The sequence below is a fragment of the Leptodactylus fuscus genome, chromosome 7, assembly GCF_031893055.1.
Source record: "Leptodactylus fuscus isolate aLepFus1 chromosome 7, aLepFus1.hap2, whole genome shotgun sequence".
Classification (NCBI taxonomy): domain Eukaryota; kingdom Metazoa; phylum Chordata; class Amphibia; order Anura; family Leptodactylidae; genus Leptodactylus; species Leptodactylus fuscus.
In genome coordinates this window covers 12,384,368-12,397,221 of record NC_134271.1, presented here as the reverse complement: position 1 = coordinate 12,397,221, position 12,854 = coordinate 12,384,368, and the positions used below count along the sequence as shown (strand labels likewise).

Below are 12,854 nucleotides of genomic sequence, written 5' to 3'. Positions count from 1 at the left end.
ACCAATCCATACACTGTATACAGCTACCCATCCATACACTGTATACAGCTACCGATCCATACACTGTATACAGCTAGCGATCCATACACTGTATACAGCTAGCGATCCATACACTGTATACAGCTACCGATCCATACACTGTATACAGCTAGCGATCCATACACTGTATACAGCTACCAATCCATACACTGTATACAGCTAGCGATCCATACACTGTATACAGCTACCGATCCATACACTGTATACAGCTACCGATCCATACACTTTAGTGGTGGTACCTGGAAATGCAGCTCCACTCCTAAGCACTTGAATAGGAGCAGCACTGCTTCCGACTGTATACTTAGTACATGGCTACAGGCGGCCGAAACACTGGATCGTGACAGGGGTCCAAGTGTCGGAACTGACCGATCTGACACTGATGACCTATCCAGTATCAATTACCTTCAGGTCCTGGACAATCCTATAACCCTATGGGTAAGTTCACACTGAGTTTTTTGGTCAGGATTTTGAGGCCGTGTCCGCCTCAAAATCCTGACCAAAATGACGGCTCTGATTGAAATCAATGGAAGCCGGTCAGGTCTTTTTTTCCAGGAGCCGAGATGAGCGACATGCTCATTCTTCAGGCCGTTTCGCCTCGCAATTCGGACGATGATCTGTAAGAAAATCCATGACATAATATTATATGACACCTCCTAATGTGATGCGCGCGTTCATGTCCCACGATAATAATTTGTGTATACATTATATTTATGTAGGACTCACCATCAAGCTACGATGATTGAATCACAAAGAGTGAATTTGATCCCTTCCTTAGACCCCACAATGAGTACAGGCCGCAACACCCCTAAACACAGACTAGACTGTCTATTTGAGGCTGCAGTACCAATACGACACGTCCTGTGCAAAAACGTAAAGGACGGACGTAAAATGTCTCCTGTATTCCCACCAGTGCCAGTTTTTTTATGTTATACTGCCTGAGACGTAGGTAAAGAAGTTAGAAATTTGCGCCATATTTATTAAACAAATTTTTTTTATTTTATCTTCATTTTTTTTTACTATTTTTTTTTATTTTACACAGATATTTATGCGCTTCAGCAGCCTCAACCATATCGCCGTCATGACTAAACCGTCGTGATATTTCTGCACAAATATGGTGTCCGAAATTGTCGAAATTATTAAGATTTTTCCATTAACGTTGAGGGGACATTGTATAGGACAAACATTGTACCAAGAAAAACAATAAAAACAGCAAAAAAAGGCCAAAAATCTTTATTATTAGAAGCCAAAACTACTCCAGGGACTGTAATGAGTGAGGGGGACTACAAGTCTCAGCACTGCAGACACTGTAAAGGCCGAGACGTTCTGGTCTCTAATGGTAATCAAGTGAGAGACGCTACAGACTACATTTCCCGGAATGCCTAGCGCGGCGCCTATTGGAACGTCACCGAAGGGGGCGGGGTTACAGTTCAGACCCTCGCTGCTTTCCGTAGATTTCCGCACTCCGGTGTGAAAGGCCGCGGCACCGGATAGAAGGTAACTCTGACAACTGCTCCGGTCCCCGGTGTTCAGTATATGAGGTTTACAATCTCCCTTCACCGCTGCTCAGTCCATGGACTGTATATTGAAGTTCATTACTGCCGCCATGACGCATCCACCGTGCTTTACACTGCAGCCTCCAGCTTCGTAGCCTGTGTGTTCTCTGTCACTCACCTCTGTAGTGAAATTTTGGATAGTCAGATCTAGAGCTGTTTATGGCTTGGGGTACATGACCTTTGCCACTAAATGCGCCTAAAGATCGCATCGCCGCCAACAGGGTGCAGCCAATGACAGTGAATGTGGTGGCGTGGTGACCCAGCAGGTATAGCGGTGCAATAGTCGCCTGATATCGCACCCATGACTTCGCTCTCATTAGCTGGGATGCGGGCAGCGCCACATGGCGATATTTTTCCGGAATACGTGCGTCATCTTGATGGAGGTTCCCTGTGACAAGACATTAACAAGTGACAGGATAGGGCATAACTGGCTGATCGGAAGGGGTCCCAGGGGTCGCACCCCCCATTTTCAGTAGTTGACACCTCTGCACTTCAGCGGTCTCCGATGGTCCTATTGCAATAACTGGAATGACTAGGCAGCAAAACACCCCCGTTCTCATGATCAGTGGGGGTCCTAGTTCTTGGCCTCCACCAATCAGCAATGTACCCCCTATTTTTTCGGATTGGCTAAGCATCTACTATGTATGTGAATCCCTACCGTGGCATGCTGGGTGTTGTAGTTGCAGCAGTTGCTATAAGCCATGGCCTGTTAGACTAGACGTCCACTACAACTCCCATAATGTCAGGGCAGACTGAGACTTGTAGTTCTATCATCTTCGTGTCACCATCAGTATATTCGATCATCATTACATCTCTTCCTCTTCCACAGGTCACCATGTCTATGTCACACCTTTACGGGAAGGATGAAGACAGCGATGGCGTGGAGATGGAGAGCTTCCAGATCACCGACTGGGACATACAGAACGAGTTCAATCCAAACCGCAGGAAGCACTGGCAGACCAAGGAGGAAGCCACGTATGGCATGTGGGCAGAGCGAGACTCTGATGACGAAAGGCCAAGCTTTGGGGGCAAGAAGTAGGTGTCGCTTTCTTGTACAGGAGGAGGCTCCTTCTTAGACTGTGTTCTATGTCGGGGTCATGTGACCAGGAACCATTATCAGCCCATAGATGCTACACAACCAGTGCCATCTATGGACTAGACCAGGGGTAGGGAACCTTTGGCTCTCCAGCTGCTGTGAAACTACAACTCCCAGCATGCTCCATTCACTTCCATGGGAGTTCCCAGAACAGCAGAGCCAGTTTGCATGTTGGAAGTTGTAGTTTTGCAACAGCTGGAGAGCCGTACGTTCCCTACCCCTGGACTAGACCATTATGTAGTGTTTGATCATCTTCCTTATTTATGGTATTGGGTCTGTGTGGGTTTATTTTATTACTTAGCAGTGATCCTCCCCCACAGACAGGCTTCCGAAAAATCCCTGAACCTGCAACAGCCATTATTGAGGAATCTAACCATGGGGGCATTCACACGGAGTAACGCGGCGCTGATTCTGGCTTAATAACTTGCATAAGAATCAGCGCTGCAAAACAGAATCCCATTGATTTCAATGTGTTATGCGCGGTAAACGGAACCCATTCCGTTTTGAGTTATCGTGTCAGAATCGGCACCGCATGAATGCCCCCTAACCATTAGGAAATCTGGCCCTCTGTGTTTTTCATAGGATCAATGCTAAATGTTAGATGTATGGGGGTCTGACTGCAGGGTCCTCGCCAGTTTCTAGACTAGAGGACCCTTTTGCTGCATATAAGTCCGAGTGAACGGAGCGGCAATCACACATACGCTGAATATTAAAACCTATCGCAGGGATAGAAACAGCCGAGCCCGGGCATTGGTTTGTGCTAAATACGTTTGGCTGGATGAAAATCCTACAGACGTCTCCAATAAACCCTAAATTATAATTTAAGGGCAATGTTTAGATTTCCATCGTCCCCTACCCAACATGCAACGTCTCACACGTATTGCTCTCTTCTTAAGGTCTCGCGACTACTCCGCTCCGGTAAATTTCATCAGCGCTGGGATCCGCAAGCCTGCAGCAGAGGAGAAATCGGATAGTGACTCTGAGAACGAGAGCGCACCCAAAGAAGAAATCCAGCCTAAGAAGCTCAGAACGGTGAGCAGATCCCGATAGTGCATTATGTCGCAGTGCATGTAGGTCTATGTATCCAGCGGGGGCGAATTTATTAAGACGTCTGAATTAAGAGGCCTCGGTCTCTTAATAATTCAGGCTTACCCTTATGTGCTTAAAGCTACACCCGCCAGGAGCTAACATGGATTTCAGGTGTAACACACGCTAGCCCTCTGCCATACGTTAGAGTACATTTGTCAGGCCAAGGCGTTCCTGGCTCACCTTGGTCTCTGCCCACTTGATAAGATATTTTATAAGCAAGCCGTTTTTAATACAACCTGAATATTATACAGCCATCTTTGTATTGGAATGGTTGTCCCTCCAGTATGACTAGTGTGTATGTGTAACATCAGGATGCTTTTCTGTCCATGTCTTGCAGGGTGGGAATTTTAAGCCTTTACAGAAAACTTTTGCTGGAGGAATCAAGTCCAATAACGATTTTGGCTCTTGGGAGAGACATACAAAGGGAATTGGTCAGAAACTTCTGCAGAAGATGGGTTACGTCCCCGGGAGAGGCTTGGGGAAGAACGCTCAAGGTAACGGCGTATATGGAGAGTTTTATAAAGGTTTTTCCAGGATCGGAATATTAATTGCCTATCATTATTGTCAGATTGGTGGGGTCTGATCCTCGGTACCCCCACTAATCAGCCATTTGATATCTAGTAGCGGTGGGTTCAGGGTATTTCAGCTCCATCCAGATCACTTGAATGGGACAAAGCTGCAATATCCTGCACTACGGCTACTATGAGTACGGCGGGCGAGTAGATGGACTGATGTAACCAATGAAGAGGCTGCAGCGCTCCCTATCAAAGAGAGATCTGCACCCTTGTGATATTGATGGGCTGACCTATCGTAACCATCAATATTCTGATCCCGGAAGATCTCTTTAACCTATTAATAACCAGATCTATCGACACATCATCATTACTATTCACTAATCCATTGCGGATGTTGCATGAAGTCTATCCTGAAGTTATGGCATAATATCGATGCTCCCAGCTCAGTCTTACCTTGTGAGAGTCCATGTTATTCTGCACTGTGCTGGGTTATTGGCGCACTATACCATGCCAGTTTTGCAGATATCTGATTGATCCTATAGCTGATCCCTATCATTGACCCTATAACCTTATGGAAGGACTAAGAGCAGTCTTGTCTTTATTCAGGTATCATCGCTCCTATTGAGGCCAAGCAAAGAAAAGGAAAAGGAGCGGTGGGTGCCTACGGCTCCGAGAGAACCAAGCAGTCATTGAAGGATTTCCCCACGGTGGATTCGGAGGAAGAGGAGGAGAAGGTCGGTATCATGGACTTCCCATCACAGAGTCAGGGTGTTGCTAGTTTTACCTTTTCATTGCTAAAAATCTATATAATTGGCCGATTTTCTTTGCTGCATACAGGAATTTCAGAAAGAATTGAGTCAATGGAGAAAGGACCCCGGTGGAGGCAAGAAGAAGCCCAAGTACGCGTATAAGACGGTGGAGGAGCTGAAAGCCAAGGGGATAGGGGGGAAAGTAATGTCTGCTCCCCAGAAGGAGATATCACAAGTCAAGGTTTGTCCTATATGTTGCATCCCCTCACTGATAGATTTCCTCTCTATAAAACATGACAGATGAATATTTGTACTTCTCTCCGGTCCAGGTGATTGACATGACCGGACGAGAACAGAAAGTCTATTACAGCTACAGTCAGATCTCCCACAAACACAACATCCCGGGAGAGACCCCCACGGGAGGGAAAGAGGAGAAGCCTCAGGGGTTCGTCCTGCCTGAACTAGAGCACAACCTGCACCTCCTGATCGAGATGACGGAGCAGGAGATCATCCAGAATGACCGGCAGCTGCAGTACGAGAGGGACATGGTGGTAAATCTCACCCACGAGCTGGAAAAGCTCTCCGAAGTCTTATCCAGGGAGGACAAAGCCATTTATAACCTGAGCCAGGTCCTGAAGACGGTGGAGGAGTGTGAGCAGAGGATGCAGCCGGGCTGCGACAACCCCCTGACCCTGGACGAGTGTGCACGCATATTCCAGATGCTGCAGGAAAAGTATTATGAAGAGTACAAACTGTCGGAGAAGACAGACCTGGCGGTGGCCATCATCTACCCCCTGATGAGGGAATACTTTAAAGACTGGAACCCCCTGAGGGTGAGTGTACTAAAATATAGAGATGAGTGAACGCTGTTTGGATCAGCCGATCCGAACAGCACGCACCCATAGAAATGAATGGAAGCACCTGTGACGCCGGCCGGCCTCCGACAAAGTCAGCGTCACAGGTGCTTCCATTCATTTCTATGGGTGCGTGCTGTTCGGATCGGCTGATCCGAACAGTGTTCGCTCATCAATACTAAAATACCATGTGGGTGAGGATCCAGCTGGCAATATGGCGGTATATGTGATACTTCTCATGTTACAGTATTACTCCCACTTCCCCAGGCCTGATTCTCAGATGTCAGATTCGGAGGAGGTGAGCGGACGTAGGGCTTCGAGCTGCAGACAATGGTGTATAGCCCGGCCCCATCTTACTGCTATATACTGTATTGTATACACACAGAAGGATAATACCTACTCTTAGTGATACATTTTGCTTTGCAGTTGAAATACAATTGCTCCCTGTTATCAGCCTATTCAAGCCAGTATTCTTTAAAGGGTTTATCCAGCCCCAAAACCTATCGTGGTGTACGGCAAGACAACCCCTTTAATGTGATGAGTTCCTGCAAGTTCCTATAATGAATGCATTTATTTCCTGTGGCACAAATGACTAACCCTGACTGATTCCTGGTTTAGGATCCCCTGTATGGTATCGATATCATGACCAAGTGGAAGAATCTTCTGGAAGAAGGACACTTGTCCCACAGTGCACAGGACGCAGCAATGGACACGTATCACAGGTAAATTCGGGATTGTCTGTATGAGGTTGTAATGGCGATTGCCGTGTGCTAGTAGGGGTATTAGTGACCCCCCCCCAGTCTGTCATCTTACTGCCTATTGAACCCACTAAATTGCTCCTAACACAATAGTAATCCCAGACGCCAGATCCCCTTTCTTCCCCCTCCCCAGATAAGTCCGGCAGTGTTACCTTCCTCTACATTAGCTGGAGATGACGGGGAAGTCTCTAACTGCAAATATATAATCTTATTTTTCAGACTTCTCTGGGAGACATGGGTTCCTTTCCTGAGAAATGTCATCTCACAATGGCAGCCCAGAAATTGCGCGCCCATGGTGGACTTCTTGGACAGCTGGGTCCACTTGTTACCAGTCTGGATTCTGGATAATATACTGGACCAGCTCATTTTCCCCAAATTACAAAAAGAGGTGAGTCGGCAGTTCTGTATTAGATAGATAGGTGTGTATAACAATAATCATAGTAACATGGCAGGTGATGAATAGGATTTGATATTATGGGTTTTATCTGAGCCCCCGAGCACCTATGCATCTGATTGGTGCAAAGTCCAAGTCCGATCAGGTATACGGAGGGATGGTGCCGGAAGCTGAAGGCCCCATCCACTATACTGCAGCCCTTTAAGCCCCTTTAAGTCCTGCTGTTCCACATTGGGGGAGGACACACGGTTATTGTGGTTAGGGGGGTGCTGATACTTCCTAAGACATGGGATTTGCAACTTCTAAATGGTCTTTGCTAAAAGCATATTACCGTCATGTATATAGCTATGAAGATCTATGCGCCTCTATGGTCACAGACTACAGAACCCTGTGTAGTCTGATCCTGCAGTCAAGTCTGCCGCCATTACTCCGCATTGCTTACAAGACAGTAGAATAGAAGGCAGATTGGAAGAATAATGTATGGGCAGAGGATGTGAAGAAGGCGTATTTGTAGCCTGTAACTATATAGCAATATGAATCTGCATAGGCACTGCGTACACAAAACGGTAGAACCTTTTCTAGTCGCGTCATTATTATTTTACATCCTTTGGAGCAGAAATGGACGTACCCTTTCAATTACAATTTTTTTCAATTTTTTAGGTGGAAAACTGGAACCCGCTGACGGACACCGTACCCATCCACTCCTGGATCCACCCCTGGCTGCCATTAATGCAGTCTCGGCTGGAGCCGCTCTTCTCTCCAATCAGGAACAAGCTAGCCAACGCCCTGCAGAAATGGCACCCGAGCGACTCCTCAGCCAAACTCATCCTGCAGCCCTGGAAAGAGGTTTTTACTCCCGGATCCTGGGAAGCCTTCATGGTGAAAAACATCGCACCCAAGCTAGGTAAGAGGATGGGCGAGAAATACTCGGGGATCTAAAGCGACACCCCGGCAACAAATTGTAGACCGGCGAAAGTGAACAGGATAGTCACGTGCTCTATTTGTGTCCATTTTGCCGAATCCAGATACAGACGTGTGACTCCCCTCATAGACGTTCATGGGTGTTAGACATATAGCATGTGAATAAGGCAGAAAATGGAACAACACATTCATTTCTCAAAGACATTAAAAACGGAGCAGTCGTGTGAATAAGGCCTTAGCCGTTTCCTGTCGGTGTAGGGCATAGTGTAACCTTAAAGGGGTTTTGTCATTAAGGGCACTCCTCTCCCTGACCACAGTATGGCGATAAATATCAGATCGTTTGGGGTCCGACTGCCAGGACCTGCAGTGATGAGACCACAAGTCCCTCATGACTCCCCCTTGTGAATGGAGCGCCAATTTGCTTGCATGACCAGCCCTCCATTCACCTCTATGGGGCTGCTGACATTACAGTCCCTAGGACAGAGAAGAAGTGTCCTTAAAGGGGTTTTCTGGTTTTCCCAAATTGAAATTTTCATACTAATGAATGCTCCATAGGATAGGTCATCAGTATGTGATCTGTCAGGGTCCAACAGCCGGTCCCCACACAGATCTGTTCTCCTTGTGCGGGAAACTGCTGGTGGATAGATGGCGCGCTGCTCCTACTCAAGTAATGGTGGACGGGGCTGGTGCGGCGCTCCTGTTACTTGAATGGAAGCAGTGATACTTACGTGGAACCCGGAGACTGCCAGGGCAGATGATCTGTTTGGGTGTCAAACCTGAACAGATCATAAACTGAGGCGCTATCCTGTGGATTGTCATGTGAATGACAATTCGCTTTTGGGGCCGGATACCCCTTTAATTGTACAACCCCTCAAGGTGTGTAAGTTTGCTCACCCGGCTCTTCGTCCTTCTAATTCAGCCTCCCTTCTGGTCCTCCGCTCTGTCATGTGATCAGCAAACCGAAAAACGCTGTAAGAATCTGCAAGTCGGTCTGAAGATCACAGGACAGAGCGGAGGACCAGAAGGGAGACTGTATTAGAAGGACGAAGTGCCGGGTGAGTGACCTCCCATACTTAAAGAGGACCTTTCACCACTTTTGGGCACAGGCAGTTCTATATACTGCCGGAAAGCTGACAGTGCGCTGAATTCAGTGCACTGTCGGCTTTCCCGATCTGTGCCCGGTGTAAAGAGCTTACGGTGCCGGTACCGTAGTGCTCTATGGTCAGAAGGGCGTTTCTGACAGTCAGACAGAGACGTCCTTCTGCCTCGCGGCGCCAATCGCGCTGTGCTGTGGAGCGGGGAGGAACTCCCCCTCCCTCCCTGATAATGCTCGTCTATGGATGAGTACTGCGAGCAGAGGGAGGGGGTGTTCCTCCCCGCTCCACAGCACAGCGCGATTGGCGCCGCGAGGCAGAAGGACGTCTCTGTCTGACTGTCAGAAACGCCCTTCTGACCATAGAGCACTACGGTACCGGCACCGTAAGCTCTTTACACCGGGCACGGATCGGGAAAGCCGACAGTGCACTGAATTCAGCGCACTGTCAGCTTTCCGGCAGTATATAGAACTGCCTGTGCCCAAAAGTGGTGAAAGGTCCTCTTTAAGGCTTCATTGTGTCCTGTACTGCAGGCAATAGAATCTCCTAATCTCCTAATATGATCACACATCTCTAAAACATGCCTTCCTTTTCTGATCTCTGGGGGTTACACCTCAGGGCCCCTCCCCAATCCTGAGAATTAAGGGGATGCAGCAATGATTTATTGCTATGTCTCCTTTTTTCCTGCACAGAAGTGCCCAGAAATCTTTCGCTCAACCCTGTTCAAGTGAATGGAGAGCTGCAGCCCTGTTATTCTCTATCTATGGGGTCCCAGAGGTTGAACCCCAACCACTCATCAAGTAATGGTATATCCTGCTGATCTAGTATACAGGGCACACCCCTTTAACTATAAGACTATGATGTATCAGGAGGTCTGGTGTGATTGAGAAGAGGTGACCACGACGGTACCCCACAGGCAGGACGCCCTATTAGATCATATGGACATCATGGAAGGGGGTCAGGACCCATTGAACACATAGTACAAGTAAATTGATAAACCTACTTAGGAAGGCGACGCCAAGGAGATCACATCCGCCCACACTTAGACGTGTCGCTGTGTCTCGCAGGTATGTGCCTCGGAGAATTCATCATCAATCCGCACCAGCAGCACATGGACGTCTTCCACTGGGTGATGGATTGGGAGGGGATGATCTCACTATCGAGCCTCGTGGGACTCCTGGAGAAGCATTTCTTTCCAAAATGGCTACAGGTAAGTGGATTATAGACTGGGCTCGCGCTGCACATAGTCGCAGTCTGGCCGAGCTTCAAAGACACATTGAATGCAGGAAATAGGACATGGGGTAGAATGCGCGGGATGGGAGAGACGTCTGTTCTGTTCATTAACACCCTGCACATTATTAACTCATGCATTGCCATAAGCAGTACAGGGGTTCCTAATGGCCTCGCCCATGCTCAGTATTCTTTCGATAAGCGATGATGCCCTCACGTCTCTATGGTTGCATTTGTTTTGCAGCAGCCATGACATGTTTGGCAAATATTAGGCCATGACTTTGGCACATCAGTCACTTACCCTGTAGATAACGCCCGTCCACCATGTTCTTTGCAGGTCTTATGTTCCTGGCTCAGTAATAATCCTAACTACGAGGAGATCACCAAGTGGTATCTCGGCTGGAAGTCCATGTTCTCAGACCAGATTCTTGCCCATCCTGGAATCAAGGACCGATTTAATGAAGCTTTGGACATAATGAATAGAGCCGTGTCCTCTAATGTTGGTAAGTACACACATGTCCAAAGTCACACTCGTAATGTAGCATTAAAGGGGTTGTCTGGGGCTTGTATAATGGTGACGTGTCCTTAGGATAGGTTATGAATGTGTCATCAATGGGGATCCAACACAAGGGGACCGTATGGATCAGTTGTTTGAAGAGGCCTCAGTCATCACTTTCATTGGTCACATGGCACAGCAGCAGCTCAGTCCCATTCAAGTGAATGAGATTGAGCTGCAGTACCGAGCACAGCCACTATATAATGTACGGCGCTGTGCTTGATATTCAGTGATGAGGTTACAGCACTCCCCCAAACTTTGCAGCTTCTTCAACCAGTCTTCATTTTGGACCCCCCACTAATCATATAGTGATGAACGATTGTAAAGATAGGCCATCAGTATACAAGCGGACTCCATACTATTGCTACCTATGGCCAAGACTGTGCCGTAAAGCAGATCACTAAGTGCTGTTAACAGAACAGAAGCTCGGGCAAGATGGCCGACCCCATGGAATTAGAATAAAATAATCTGTAATCAGAAAATAGAAACAGATTAGGAATAAGGTTGGAAATTGGCAAAGCTTTCCTTATAATTCTCCGACAACCTGACAACATTTTGCTTCTTTAGATCCTTTGTTGCACATAAATAATCCATTTTCTGCCCCCCCCAGGTGCGTACATGCAGCCCGGCGCCCGGGAAAGCATAGCCTACCTGACCCAGACCGAGAGGCGCAAAGACTTCCAGTACGAGGCCATGCAGGAGCGGCGTGACGCAGAGAGCATTGCCCAGAGAGGCATCGGCGTCACCACCGTGCCCATGAACTTCAAGGACTTGATCCAGTCTAAAGCCGAGGAACATAACATCGTCTTTATGCCGCTCATCGGCAAGAGGCACGAAGGGAAGCAGCTCTACAACTTCAACCGCATTGTCATCTACATAGACCGGGGTGTGGTGTACGTGCAGGGCGAGAAGACCTGGGTGCCCACCTCGCTGCAGAGCCTGATAGACATGGCCAAGTAGGGGGCGCTATGTAGCTCCTCCTGGCGTTGTATATAACTGTAAAGAGAGACTGTGGAAGGCGGCGATACCTGTCACTATCACGGACTGTTCTTACTACTGTGATGTGTCCGCCATACAAATGGTGGAAAGGTCAGTGGAGACGACTCCTCCGGACTCCAAGGACTAAACCAGTTTCTATGAATTAAAGACCGACCATTAATATTTCTAAGAAGTGTCTTTATTTGTCTCTGGATTGGTTAGTTGTCAGTTTCGAGTTAGTAGGTCATATTGAATCACTCGCACGTTCATGTCACCTCCACCTCAAAAACATCTCCAGAATACACCCTTTCCTTACCAGAGATACACTAAAGACACTTATTGTCTCTCTGATTCATTCTCGCCTTGACTACTGTAATTCCTTACTAATCGGTCTTCCCCTCACTAAACTCTCCCCTCTACAATCTATTCTGAATGCAGCGGCCAGGCTCATCTATCAGGCTAGACGCTACAGCGATGCCTCGGGTCTGTGCCAGTCACTACATTGGCTGCCTATTCATTATAGAATAAAATATAAAGTTATTACTCTCATCCACAAGGCTCTCCATAATGCCGCACCTCCATACATTTCTTCCCTCATCTCTGTCTACCGCCCAACCCGTGCTCTCCGCTCACTCAATGACCTAACACTTACATCCTCTATTATCAGAACCTCCCCCGCTCGTATACAAGACTTCTCCCGAGCTGCACCACTTCTCTGGAATGCTCTACCCCGGACAATCAGATTAACTCCCAACTTCTACAGTTTCAAACGCAAACTAAAGACACATCTTTTCAGACAAGCCTATCACAATTCCTAATGCACAAAATTGTCTGAACACTGTATAAGCAATGCCGCCCCTGCTACCTCTTGTGTCACCCCCTCTACCTCATAGATTGTAAGCTCTTTTGAGCAGGGCCCTCAGTCCCATTGTGTGAAATGACGTTCTTTGTTATGTATGTCTGTATCTGAACCCTATAAATTGTACAGCGCTGCGGAATATGTTGGCGCTATATAAATAAAATGTATT

General features: G+C 47.5%; 1 protein-coding gene across 1 annotated transcript; it reads left to right on the top strand.

The window, feature by feature from the left end:
* Positions 1 to 1,458: 1,458 nt before the first annotated feature.
* On the top strand, positions 1,459 to 12,016 carry TFIP11 (tuftelin interacting protein 11). The gene is made up of 13 exons (XM_075281031.1): positions 1,459 to 1,533; positions 2,422 to 2,627; positions 3,585 to 3,720; positions 4,115 to 4,271; positions 4,899 to 5,026; positions 5,130 to 5,282; positions 5,371 to 5,874; positions 6,514 to 6,617; positions 6,873 to 7,041; positions 7,708 to 7,951; positions 10,130 to 10,272; positions 10,630 to 10,795; positions 11,459 to 12,016. The coding sequence occupies exons 2-13, from the start codon at positions 2,428 to 2,430 to the stop codon at positions 11,806 to 11,808; spliced, it is 2,454 nt and encodes an 817-aa protein (XP_075137132.1). The 5' UTR covers positions 1,459 to 1,533; positions 2,422 to 2,427; the 3' UTR covers positions 11,809 to 12,016.
* Positions 12,017 to 12,854: the final 838 nt, after the last annotated feature.

What these genes read in the sequence shown, in the direction of transcription:
- TFIP11 (XM_075281031.1), top strand. Translation starts at nt 2,428, where the DNA reads ATGTCTATGTCACACCTTTACGGGAAGGATGAAGACAGCGATGGCGTG. An exon ending in CCAAGCTTTGGGGGCAAGAA is followed by an intron (nt 2,628 to 3,584) that starts GTAGGTGTCGCT and finishes TCTCTTCTTAAG; the next exon opens with GTCTCGCGACTACTCCGCTC. An exon ending in TCCCCAAATTACAAAAAGAG is followed by an intron (nt 7,042 to 7,707) that starts GTGAGTCGGCAG and finishes TCAATTTTTTAG; the next exon opens with GTGGAAAACTGGAACCCGCT.